Source organism: Chiloscyllium punctatum, chromosome 12 (genome assembly GCF_047496795.1).
Source record: "Chiloscyllium punctatum isolate Juve2018m chromosome 12, sChiPun1.3, whole genome shotgun sequence".
Lineage (NCBI taxonomy): Eukaryota > Metazoa > Chordata > Chondrichthyes > Orectolobiformes > Hemiscylliidae > Chiloscyllium > Chiloscyllium punctatum.
In genome coordinates, this window is record NC_092750.1 from 44,231,975 (window position 1) to 44,245,865 (window position 13,891).

Genomic DNA, 13,891 nt, shown 5'->3' on the forward strand with positions numbered 1-13,891 from the left:
GCCTCAGGAAAAGGATCAGGCTTTTCACAAGTTAAAAGGCAGCAGCCTTAGTGATCACAAACGAACCGCAAGAGATAGCAAAAGGATTGTAACTACATAGATTACCCTCGATAGCTGATGGTTCACTAACTCCATTGTCAATACTGCTCATTAGATCATCTTGCTATAATCTCTGTTTTCGAAGCAGTCACTTGGGTTCAAGCTTTTGCAAACACATAAAGCCATGGTGAATTCAGCAGACATTACTACAAAAACAGTAGCCATGAAATACTGACTCTGTCCTTTATCTGTGACAAGATGAATTTACAGTTGCTTTCTGTTTGAAGGTGATGAAATGCCTTGTAATCCAACCATCCTTAAAGAAAAACTACTGCTCAGGCAGAAAGAGAGTTTACAACACATAGTGAAATTATTTAGTTATTCAACCAGTTAAGTGTTCACAAACTGGCCTCATTTTATTTAGTAATTTTTTTCTGAACTATTGACACAGAGCTTTTCAAGTTTTGATACAAAATCTCTTTCTTCGCATTATCCTTTGAACATTTGGACAAGTGAGCCATATTTATTCAGATAAAATTATGTGGGAATATTCCATTAATGATAACATCATCTTTAAAACTCTCAATATAATCAATGTAACCTATAATTCAAACCTGACATAAAACTCCATGCATCAGTGCATTTCCATCTATCAACGAAATATGATTAATTAAATCCACCATGTCTGTAAAAACATAATTGTGCTGGTTGTACCCAGCATAAAGGAGGAGGTAATAAGACTATGTTGTTTTTGTTAAACAAAGCAAGATTTCACTGAACAACAACACGTCAATTACATTACATCTGAGCTCCACAATTACCACAATACTACTGGATCAAAAAGTTAGGGTAAAATGGACAACTACAATTGTGCAATGAAGTTTTGTTTCCAACTTATGAACCAAAAAATTATTTTTTCTATACAGATTATAGAGAATGTATTTTATGTGCTGAGACACATTCAAACAACAGAGTGAGACCACAAAATACAAAAGTCTTGATTTTACAGTTTGTCATCAACATCTCTGGAAGGTGTTACGGCCTTGAAACAGAACTCTGCTCATACCTTTAGAGAGTGATGATTCAAAATCCTACGTCTTCTCCACCATCCCCAACCCCTTGAATCCAACAGACAACATTGTTCTTATTGCCTTAAGGTCAATATGGTTGGGTTTCCAAATCTATTCCATTGCCAAATTTGTATCTTCCCATTTGTTACACAAAACACAGGAAAATAAATTTGTTTTATGTTTACAAAGATGGGGGCGTGCAGACTGTTCTTATACAGGTTGGTGAACACATTCCTTCTTAAAGTATGCTACACATGACAATGAATTTGTAGACATAGTTTATAATGCATGTCTACAGAGACCCCACAGTCAGAATTAATTGCAATAGCACTTATAGCCAAATTAAAGACAGACAAATCACCAACCTCTTCCAGGTTTAGCTTCTCTTGCAGGATACAGCAACTATTTAATTTCAACTTGAATACAAACCACCAATAAAACCTGCTAAAAAGTACTAATTTCTTATAATTAATTTATTCGTATGAAGTAAATACTAAAATTAGCACTTATTAAAAGTTTAAAAACATTCCCAGTAAGGTCAATGAAAAAAATGTTCATTTTTGCAGACCTGAGACTAAGGCTTCTACAGAGCAGTAAGGCATAAAGTTTCCTCATGGCTGAGCAGGTACCACACCTGCTGCTCAGTCAGAAAAGCCCCAAGTCCCACTTCAGCACAAAAAGCCAGACAACACTCGACAGGAGGAGTGCTCTGTCAGTGGCACTGCCTTTTAGATAAGGTACGATCCAAGACCCGATTTGCTTGCAGGAGGGTGTGAAAGATCACACTGCACAATGTTTACAAAGACCAGGGCAGTTATCTCTGTGTCCAAGTCAACATTTATCCCTCAATCGACATCACGAAAAACAGATTACCTCATCATTATTGGTTGCTTTTTATGGGAGTTGAGAGTTTGTTGCTGGAAAAGCACAGCAGGTCATGCAGCATCTGCAGTCCTCACTTTCTCCTGCTATTTATGGGAGTTTGGTGAATTCAAATTAGCTGTAGTGTTTCCTATTTTACAAGAGTGACTGCATTTTAAAAGTACTTTGGAAGTCATGCAAGGTACTATATTATGAATGTCAACCTTTCTTTCAACAAGTAATGTTTGTCAGGCTGCTGAACTTAATCTGGACAAGTCTTCTTATTTAAATGATTTGAAAATGACAACATAAAAATACTAGCACAGCAAACATTTTGGACTGGAATAAATACAGTGAAAAGGACCCTGTTATAAAGCTGGAAGGTTATTTCAGTAAATTAGTGCAAAACCTTGATTCAAGCTGGTGTTTAGTTATAAGCAGCTTTGAAGTTGCTACTCTCCTGAATTACAGCATGTCAAGAGGAGACTAGCTGGGACTGGTCTTCAGCATTTCTTTACTATTCACTGGTGTTAGTCCTCTTGAATAGATCTGGGCACTTTCCAAGTTCGATGTAAACTTACAAGGCCAGACATAGTCCCAGTAGCCCAATGAATTCTACCTCTCTACACAAACACCATCAACATGGTGTTGCTGCCTCTCTAATAGACAGGAACCCAGTTGGTCATTGTCAAGCAAACTAGTGGAACCTTTGGATCATGTCTCGGGATGGGATTTGCAACCATGGCTGGTACAGTACAGTAACCAGGTGAACAATCACTGAACAAAACAGAATCAAAACACCGACCATCTGATCCCAGTGGTTGAGAGGATAGCGACTCGCGTGTGTGTGTGTATAAAGCTAGTGACAGCCTCACCAGCACGGCTACTGGCCTGGGGCTCATACCTTGTTTGACAGTTTTCAAGCGGATCGGCCCCTTGCAGCTTCTGACCAGGGCGCGGACATCATAGAGAGGCAGCCCGGACACATGTACTCCGTCAACTTCCAGCAACAACTCGCCTTCCCTCAGCTCGCCGGCGCTGTAAACGATTTGATCCTGGTTCGCCTCCCGCAAGTAGGAGAACTCTCCACTCTCAGCCCCACCTGAGATGACAAAAGGCAGCTCCCCTTGGCTGCTCTTGGAGACCACACTTTCGTGCACTTTGGTGGTCCAGTGGTTTTTCTTCTGAATCACTTTCGACATGGTGTTTGTTTGGTTTATTGTCGGAGTGGGAGAGAGCCAGCAGACTGCCTCAGGACACTGAGCACAAACAGGTGATGAAGCGGATCATAAGAGTCTCGGTTCCCTTCCTCACTCAGTAACTTGGAGCAGCAGCAGCAGGAGCAGCAGCACCGTCCTGGGTAGCGGCAGGAGCAGCAGCTTCTGCAAGGCAAGCTCCCGAGTTGCTGCTGCTGCTGCAGAAACCATCGCCTCAGCTTTCCGCAAACATCTGTCCCCGGAATCTTCCCAACAACAAAAAATAAGGAAAGCAATAAAAGGTTCAGAAAGAGAGAAACCCCAGCTGCCAGTAAGTATCACAATTTCAGGGCACTCTGCAGTTTGGAGAGGGGGGGTGATGTACAGTAGTTTTAATCCAACTCACTCTCTCTCTGTCTGTCTGCTTCTCACTTTCTGCTCTATCCAGCAACTCACACACACACTCTGCTCCAGACTGGCCAGGCGCATGCGCAACACCTTCCCCAGCTCCTCCTCCTCCTCCTCCCCCCAACAGCCGTCGATATCGCCCCGCCCCTCCGCAGGGTCCTAAAGCCCGCCCTCTCCTGGGAGGCCGATCCCGCGATCGCGGACTCTCTCTCAGTTGGCATCACTCTCTTCCTGGGGGAGAGGCAGATTGTCCGACTCTCAGCATCCACAAGGCGGTCGAAAGGGGGACGGTGTCTCACAGGGCAACACTGACAGCCTCTGGTCTTTTTTATTCTTTTGTCTTTCACGCCCGCAAACGCGTCGCTGCACGAGTTTGAAACAACTTTTAAAGTTCTTGTTTCGAAACAAAAGTTGGCATTTTTAAAAAAAAAATCAGCTTCCCTCACAGAAATGGGCGATATGTGAGAGTGGTCTCGAAAAATGCACAATTACAGAGATCTTGTCCAGACAGCGAGAGAGCTGACTAAACTGGGAAGCGACTGGCCGACGAGACGAATAAGCCTGTCTGGGAATTTTTTTTAAAGTCGAATCTCACTTGTTATATCCAAATTTTAGCTAATAACTTCGCTCCATTTCAAATTTCGTAACTTCTAGCAATAGTTATGTAATAAACTAACTGTTTACCACAAAGCTTTATAAAATGGAACACTTAAATTTAAAAGGGAATGAAACAATTACAAATTTGTAGCGCATTGGCCACTTTGCAGATATATCTAATGTCCTGACAGAAGATAGGACATTGATCACTTAGTGGAGACAGAATAAATAATCATGAACAATAAGGACATGAAAGAGACATTGAACAAATGATTTATGTCTGTGTTCCCTATAGAACATCCAAGTTGTACACCAGAAATAATGGATAAAGCTGGAGCTAATAAGAATATAAAATTAAATTAATTAATACTGGCAGAGAAAAAAGAAGTGCTGGACAAACTCCAGGGAGTAAAATCTAACAAATCTGCAGGACCTTGTGACCTGTCTCCACCAGTTCTAAAAGCAATAGTTGCAAATCCAGCCAAAATGCTGATTACGATTTTTCAAAATTCCCTACTTCCAGCAGATCAAAAGATAGCTAAACAGGAAGCAGACAGTAAAGAACTTTTGCTTCAACTGTATTCAACACTGGTGAGACCACACCCAGAGTACTGTGTTTTGTTTCTTTAATTTTACAGGATGTGGATATCAATGGCTAGGCCAGCCTTTCTGCCTTACTGCTCACAGAGCAAATAGGAGTACTGTAAACCATATTGCTATGGGTCCAGAGTCATATGTAGGCCAGATCAGATTTCCTTCCATAAACAAAATTAATGAACTAGGTGGGTTAGTACAACAATAAACATGATCTTTCTTTGTAACTTAAGATTTATTTTTAATTAATTCAAATTCCACGTGCTGCCATAGTCAGGCTTCCTGATGAAGGGCTTTTGTCCAAACGTCGATTTTCCTGCTGTTTGGATGCTGCCTGACCTGCTGTGCTTTTCCAGCACCACTCTAATCTTGACTCTAATCTTGAATGCACATCCCCAGAATATGGATTGGAGCCTGGATTTCCTAATCCAACAAATCACCACTGCACGAATGTCAGATGTAGCATGTGCAAATTTTGGTTCCCCTTGGCTAAAGAATAAACTTGCCATATAGGAACTGCAGCAGAGGTTCACTAGATTGATTCCTAGGATGGTGGGATTGTCCCAATAACAGGAGATTGAGGAGACTGGCCCTGTATTCTCTGTAGGTTAGAAAAACAAGAGGTGATCACATTGAAACTTCCAAAATTCTTCAAGGGGGAGATGTGTACAGGCAGAAAGGGCATTTCCTCTGATTGTGGGTCAAGAATGAAGGGACACATTTAAAGAATAAAAGGCAAGTTTTTTAGGACTGAAATAAGGAGCAGCTTCATCACACTGAGGGTATGAATCTTTGAAATTCTCTACTCCAAAAGGCTATGAAAATGCAGACATTAAATAAATTTAAGACAAAAGCTTGATAGATTTTTTACTAATAAGATCAAGGGATATGGGAGTAACATAGAAATAAGGGGTCAAGTTAAGCCATGGTCTAGAATAGGTGAGCAGGCTCAATGGGCTGGCCTACTTCTAACCAGGGCTGTAGATAGGGCTTCAAATGAAATAGTAGGGGAGTGGGTTCAGTTGCATGGAAAATTATGGAAAAAGTTAAGGGGGAAAGGGCTCAGCAGAGGTAATAGGACAGAGAATATGGAAAGGATCAGGAATCTAAATTCAGACACAGGAGATAAAGGGACAACTATGAGAAGGTGGGGCTGAAACTGAAAGTCACCACAGGACTGAGGGTGTCTCATTTAAATGCACTTAGTATATGAAACAAGGTAAATGAAATAGGTGGGTACATGTTTTGAGTATCACAGAAATGTGGCTGCAAAACAGGATGAGGGATTAAATATACAAGGATACACATCCTAAAAAAAGGACAGGCAGATGGACAGAGGAGGGGGATGGTTGCCATTTTCGTAAGAAATGAAATTAAATTGAGAGCAAGAACCAGTATCGGTGTGGAAGGTGAAGAATCTGTATAGGTAGATTTGAAGAACCACAAAGTAAAAAGACCCTGATAATCGTTATGTACAGTTCTCCTAGCAGTTGCCAGGATGTGTAGCAGAAAATAAATCAGGAGAGAAAGAGCATGTAAGAAAGGTGCTATCACAATAATCATGGTGGACTTCAGTCTAAAGGTGGTCTGGGAAAATCAAATTGGTTGGGTCCCAAGAAAAGGAATGCATGGAATGTCTATGGGATGGTTACTTGAAACAGCTTGTGGTAGAGCTCTCTAGGAAACAGGCAATTCTGGATTTGGTGATGTGTAATGAGACAAACATGATAAGGGAACTTAAGGTGAAGGAACCCCTAGCGGCCAGTGACCATAGTATGTTAGAATTCACCCTGAAGTTTGACAGGAAAAACTTGAATCAGATCTGGTGGATGCAAGCTTCATTTGGTTTCCTCCCACAATTCAAAAATGTGCAGGTTAGGTGATTTGGCATGTTAAATTGCCCATAGTGTCCAGGGTAGGTGGATTAGCCATGGGAAGTACAAGGTTACAGAGATAATATAAGGGGGTTGATGTGGATGGGATGCTCTTCGGAGAGGCTCTATGGACTTGATGGGCCGAATAGCCTGCTTCTACAATGTAGGGACTCTATAATTCTTGGACTGCAACCCAGAGCTCTGAAAGAGATAGCTGAGAAGATTGTGGAGTAGGCAGGCAGGAGGCTGAAAGAACACAGCAAGCCAGGCATCATAAGGAGGTGCAGAAGTCAATGTTTCGGATGTAACCCTTCTTCAAGATTGTGGAGGCATTGGTGGTGATCTTTCAGGAATCACTGGAGTCAGGGAGGGTTTCAGAGGACTGGTAAATGTAATGCTCTTATTTAAGGAAAGGACGAGGCAGAAGATGGGAAATTGTAGCCCGGTTGGCTCAATTCGGTTATTGGTAGGACTTTAGAGTCCATTATTAAGGATGGGATTATGGAACATTTCAAAATGAATGGTAAAATCGAGCTGGTTCAGCATGGCTTCATTAAGGAGAGGTCAAGCCTGACAAATCTTTTAGAATTCTTTGAGAAGGTAATGAGCAACTTAGTCAAAGGAAAGCCAGTAGATATCTATTTGGATTTTCAGAAACCTTTGACAAGATGACACGCAGGATGTTACTAAATAAGATATATTAGTGTCACGGTACTAGCATCAGTAGAGGCTGACTGCCAGAAGGCAGAGAGTGGGAAGAAAGGGGTCTTTATCAAGATGGCAGCTGGTGACTAGCGGAGGTCCACAGGGGTCTGTCTTCGGTTCACAACTATTGTCAATATTTACTAATGACCTGGGTGAAGGAACTGAGGGTAATGTTGTTAAGTTTGAGATGCCACTCTCCCTGCAGCAGGCCACTGTCCCTGCCTGTTTCAAGATGGCCAACATCATCCCTGTGCCTAAGAAGGCTCATGCAGCATGTCTCAATGACTACCGCCCAGTGGCCCTAACTTCCATGGTAATGAGTTGCTTTGAAAGGCTGGTCATTGCATTAATCAACTCCAGACTCCCCACTACTCTTGACCCACTCCAATTTGCCTATCAGACCAACAGATCCACATCAGATGCCATATCACTTGCCCTTCACTCCTCCTAAGAACATCTTGACACCGAGAACATCTATGTAAGAATCCTACTCATTGACTACAGTACAGCCTTCAATACTATTATCCCCTCGAGGCTGATAACTAAACTTTGTGATCTCGGACTAAGCCCCATTCTCTGCAACTGGATCCTCAGTTTCCTGACCCACATGCCACAATCAATGAGGATTAGGGACAATGTTTCATCCTCACTAATACTCATACTCAAGCCCCTTACTGTACTCACTGTATAACCACGACTACGTTGCAAATACCAGACTAATGTCATTTACAAATTCGCTGATGACACCATCATAGTTGGTCGAATCTCAGATGGCGACGAAACAGACTACAGACAGGAAGTGGAAGACCTGGAAAAATGGTGCACTCAGAACAACCTAGCTCTCAATGCCGACAAAACCAAGGAACTCATTATTAACTTTCAGCAGGATGTTACTCATGCCCCCTTCTACATTAACAGCACAGAGGTGGAACGAGTGGACAGTGTCAATCTCCTGGGAGTAGTCATCCACTACAAGCTTTCCTGGACTCATCATGTGAACGCACTGGTTACAAAGGCCCAACAATGTATCTTCTTCCTCAGGCAGCTGAGGATTTGGCATGTCAGCAAATACCTTCGCCAACTTTTATAGGTGCGCCATCAAGAGCATTCTGTCTGGATGTATCACTACCTGGTATGGCAACTGTACTACTCAAGATTGGAGACGGTTACAGAGAGTGGTGAACTCGGCTCGGACAATCACAAAGGCCAACCTCCCATCTATAGAATCCATCTACCAGGTCCACTATCAAGGAAAGGCCACCAACACTCTTAAAGATCCATCCCACTCTGGTAATGTTTTTCTACAACCTCTACCATCGGGGAGAAGGTACAGAAGCCTGAACACATGCGCCAGTTGGTTTCAAAACAGTTTCTACCCTACTGTTATTAGAGTACTGAATGGATGCACCAACTCTTAACATATGCCTGTACCTGTGTTTTTGTTTTTGCCGCTTTTTACCTATTATTTACTTATCTATGCTATTTAACTATGTGATCTGCCTGTATTGCTCGCAAGTTCAAAGCTTTTCACTGTTCCTCGGTACATGTGACAATAAATCAATTCAATTCAATTCAATTCACTGGAGGGACAGTGATGAGGAGGGAGGGAGGCTCAGAAGAATTTCGACGGGTTAGGAGAGTGGGAAAACAAGTGGCAGATGGAATGCAGTGTGGGAAAGTCTGAGTTTATGCACTTTGGTAGGAAGAGTAGAAGGCACAGACTATTTTCCAAGTGTGGAAAGGCTTCAGAACTCTAAAGAACAAAAAGAGTTAGGAGTCCTAATTCAGGATTCTCATAAGGTTAACATGCAGCTTTATTTGGCAGTTAGGCAGGCAAATGCAATGTTAGCATTCATTTTGAGACTGCTAGAATACAACAGCAGGGATGTACTGTTGAGATAAAACAAAAACTACAGATGCCAGAAGAAACACAACCAAAAATTGCTGGTGAAACCCAGCATTTGTGGGCAGAAAGCAGAATTAACATTTTGAGTGGTGACTGTTCATCTAGATAGTTACTGATTGGTAAGGTAATCAAAGAACATAGGGAAAAGGCAGGAGAATAAATTGAGAAACATATCAGTCATGACTGAATGGTGAAGCAGACTCGATGGGCCAAATAGCTGAATTCTCGGATATCACATAGTCCTTTTCCACTGTTCTTATGTTCCCAGAGACTGGAAATAAATGGGGCATTTTTCAATTTAGCACACTATGATTCAGGAGTGCCACAAAGATTAGTGCTGAAGCCTCTGCTATTTGCATTAAATATCAATGACTTAGAAAATGAGACAAAGAAATACTGAATCTACATTTTCCAACAGAACAAATTGGGAGTCAAACTGTGAGGAAGACACAAAGATATGGTAAAGAGATAAAGGTATGTGAAGTGAGTGGGTCATAAGGTGGCAGATAGAGTGCAATATGGGCAAGTGTGAAGTTATTCACTTTGCTCACTAGAATAGAAAATCAGAATATATTTTAAAGGTGCAAAACGTACAAACATTGATGTTTGTCGAGGATTGCATGTTCTCATACAATGAACATTAAAAAATTAATACACAATTTGGGCAGCAAATGATCATCTGTCCATTATTGCAGAGGGAGTGGAGTATAAGAATAAAGGAGGCTTTCTTCAATAAAGTAGGGTGTGCTGTGAGACCACACCTGAAATTCTGAGAGCTTTTGTCTCCATATTTAAAATAAATTATATTGGAGGCAGTACAGCAAAGGTTCACAATTGATCCTGGGGATAAGAGGATCATCCTATAATAGGAGGTTAAGTTGGATCTATATTCTCTGGAGAGTTGATGAGAGTTGATCTTATTGAAACATTCAAAATTCTGAAGGAGCTTGACAGTAGCTGCTGAAAGATTTTTTCTCCAGCTGGGGAATCTGGAAAAAGGGGCACAATTTCAGGATAAAAGTTAATCATTTAGAACTGAGAGAATGCAAAATTTCTTTGCACAAGGTGATGTGAATCTCTATCTGAGTGGACGCACTATCTTTGAATGTATTTATGGCTAAGTTAGACAAAAGTCTGCTCAGGGAATCAAAGGATTGGACAGTGTGCAAAAACTTTGAGTTGAAACACAAGATCAATGTTGCAACCACCTAATATGTCTGCAATATGGTCCATGGATTTACTAAATACCTTATGTAACCCCCTTTTCAAAACTTAAAAATGGTTCAAGTTAAAGTAGACTAGCAGTCCAGCTTTTTATTAAACAAATTAAAGGTTAGTTTGTTACTGATTGTCCCTTAAGACTATAGAGATAAAGTTATCAACTAGAAATTACTATACTAAGATTAAGTCAAATACAGAGTTTAATGCAGAAAAGTGTGAAGTGGTTCACCTTGGAAGGAGTAACAGGAATGCAGAGTACTGGGCTAATGGTAAGATTCTTGGTTGTGTAGATGAGCAGAGAGATCTCCATGTCCAGGTACATAGATCATACAAGTTGCCAACCAGGTTGATAGGGTTGTTAAGAAGGCATACGGTGTGTTAGCTTTTATTGGTAGAGGGATTGAGTTTCGGAACCATGAGGTCTTGCTGCAGCTGTATAAAACTCTGGTACGGCCACACTTGGAGTATTTGCGTATAGTTCTGGTCAGTGCATTATGGGAAGGATGTCAAAACTTTGGAAAGAGTTCAGAGGAGATTTACTAGAATGTTGCCTGGTATGGAGGGAAGGTCTTATGAGAAGAGGCTGAGGGACTTGCGGCTGTTTTCATTAGAGAGAAGAAGGTTGAGAGGTGACTTAATTGAGACATGTAAGATAATGTGGAGAAAGTGAGGACTGCTGAAGAAGGGCTTATGCCTGAAACGTCGACTCTCCTGTTCCTTGGATGCTGCCTGACCTGCTGTGCTTTTCCATCAACACATTTTTCAGCACATATAAGATATTCAAAGGGCTAGATAGAGTGGACAGTGAGACCCTTTTTCTTCAGATGGCAATGGCTAGCATGAGGGGATATAGCTTTAAATTGAGGAGAGATAGATATAGGGCAGATGTCGGAGGTAGTTTCTTTACTCAGAGAGTAGTAGGGGCATGGAACACACTGCCTGCAACAGTAGTAGACTCGCCAACTTTAAGGGCATTTAAATGGTTATTGGATAGGCATATGGATGAGAATGAAATAGTGTAAGTTAGATGGGCTTCAGATTGATTTCACAGGTCAGTGCAACATCGAGGGCTGAAGGGCCTATACTGTGCTGTAATGCTCTATGTTCTAGATAGGCTTAAGAATAATTATTAAAGAGTCCCAATAAGTGGCTGTGGTGTATTGTTGGGATATGGTGCTTAAGTTATTTGTTGCTTAAGCAAGGAGTTTTACAACTGATGCCAGATCAAGCAGTTGAAAGGACTTCTGTCGTTCAATAGTTTGCATTTTTCTAATGGAGAGTTTCAATGGAATAGCAAATCTGGGAAACTGAGAAATTTCCTCGTACTTCGCTCGGTCAGTGGTTTCACAATTTCACGCTGCTTCACTTTCTTCCAACAGAATAGTATTTGGTTTTGTATATCTTTTCATTTTGCTTTCCCTCGGTCAAAAATCTTCTGTCTGATGGCATTTTCTTCAAGCCTTCTTCTTGGGTTCTGCACACAAGATGGAATGGGTATCAGTTTTTGTCTTTTAGCTGATGCAATCAGATTTTCAAATGTATTGGCTGTTAAATTTGAATGGCTTCCAGTTTTTGTCTGTTGTGGTATGAAGAGCTATTCACCTTAGATTGACCTACTGTGTTAGTCAAGGTGAGATGAATTCGAAGTATCTCCTTTTCCTGATTTAAGGCTGAGAGAACACCATTTCAAAAGGCTTTGAAATAATCTCATGGAACAAATATGGTTTACTGTGGCCTCCATCTTAGAGAGACTTTTTAAGTAATTTCCGGTGTACAGATTTCAAAACAGAAATATCCTAACATTTTTCTTAAATCTTTAATAACAAAATGGAAAGCTAGTAATATGGTGGAGCAGACTTGATAGGTTCAGTGGTCTTTTCCTGTTCCTACTTCTCACATTCTTATGAAGACAGCAAAACTACCTGTGTTCCAAACAGCATAGACAGTCTTATGTGCTTTACAACTAACAGATCATATCTAAGCTCTGCAGTCCTGCAACATCTCATTATAAATGGTGATAGACATTGAAACAACTCACTAAGGGAGGAGGCTCCATAAATCACTGATGGGAGAGCCGACATATCAACACACAAGATAAGACTGAACTATTTGCAATGATATTCAGCCAGAAGTGCTGAGTGGATGACTCCTCCTGAGGTCCATATCATAGAAACATAAAAGTCAGGAGTAGGCCATTCAGCCTCTCAAGTCTGCTCTGCCAGTCCATATAATCATGGTTGATCATCGAGCTCGATACCCTAAACCTGCCCTCACCTCTTAACCCTCGATCCCTTCAGCTACAAAAGCTATATCTACCTCCTTCTTGAAATTATTCAGTGTCTTAGCTTCAACCACATTCATGGCTGTAGATTCCACAGGCTCACCACTCTCTTGGTGAAGAAACATCTCCTCACATCAGTCCTAAAACTCCTATCATCCAGAACATCCTCCCTGCGTTTTACCTGTCTAGTCTTGTTGGAATTTTGTAGGTTTCTATCAGATCCCCACTCATTCTCCGAAACTCAGCGAATACAATTCTTAGAAACACAATCTCTCTTCATTCAATCCCAGGAATCAATTTGGTAAACGTTTGCTGCATTTCCTCTCTAGTAAGATCATCCTTCCTCAGTAGAGGAATCCAAAACAGCACACAGTATTACAGGTGTAGCCTCACTAATACTCTGCATACTTCCAGCAATACATCCTTATTCCTGTGCTTGAATCCTCTAGCTATGAAAACCACATACAGCTGTGTGCTTACTTTCAGTGACTCGTGCACACAAACAACAAAGTCTTGTTGAACATTCCACTCTCTCAATTTACAGCATTCAAATAGTAATTTGTCTTCGTATTCTCTTTGCTGCCAAAGCAGATAACCTCACATTTATATACATTATACTGCATGTGTCATGCATTTGCCCACCCACACAACCTTTCCAAATCACAAATGCAACATAGACGCATAGAGTCATACAGCTCCTTTGGTCCAACCAGTCCGTGCCAAACATAATCCCAAACTAAACTAGTCCCACCTGCCTGCTCCTGGCCCATATCCCTCCAAATCTTTTCTATTCATCTACTTATCCAAATGTCTTTTAAACGTTTTAATTGTGCCTACATCCACCACTTCCTCTGGAAGTTCACTCCACATGAGAATCACCCTCTGTGTAAAAGAATTGCCCCTTATGTCTTTTGTAAATTTTTCTTGTCTCTCCTGAACATCCCTGCATCCTCCTCACACGTTACCCTTCCATGCCTTTGAGATATTACATTTAGTTCCCTCATCTAAATCATGAACATATATTGTGAATAGCGGGGATCCTAATACCAATCCCTACAGTACACCATTTGTTGCTACCAGCCATTCAGAAAAAGACCAATTTATTTTTACTGTTTGCTTCCTGCCTGGTAACCAATCCA

At 41.2% G+C, this 13,891-nt stretch overlaps 1 protein-coding gene across 4 annotated transcripts in view; it reads right to left on the bottom strand.

The window, feature by feature from the left end:
* Positions 1-3,630, bottom strand: part of magi1b (membrane associated guanylate kinase, WW and PDZ domain containing 1b) — a 452,840-nt gene extending 449,210 nt beyond the window's left edge. For all 4 annotated transcript variants that reach the window (XM_072582487.1, XM_072582486.1, XM_072582485.1 and 1 more), the window contains exon 1: positions 2,875-3,630. In XM_072582487.1, the coding sequence (XP_072438588.1) occupies positions 2,875-3,172 (298 nt within the window). In that variant the 5' untranslated portion in view covers positions 3,173-3,630. The remainder of the gene's footprint in view (positions 1-2,874) is intronic.
* Positions 3,631-13,891: the final 10,261 nt, after the last annotated feature.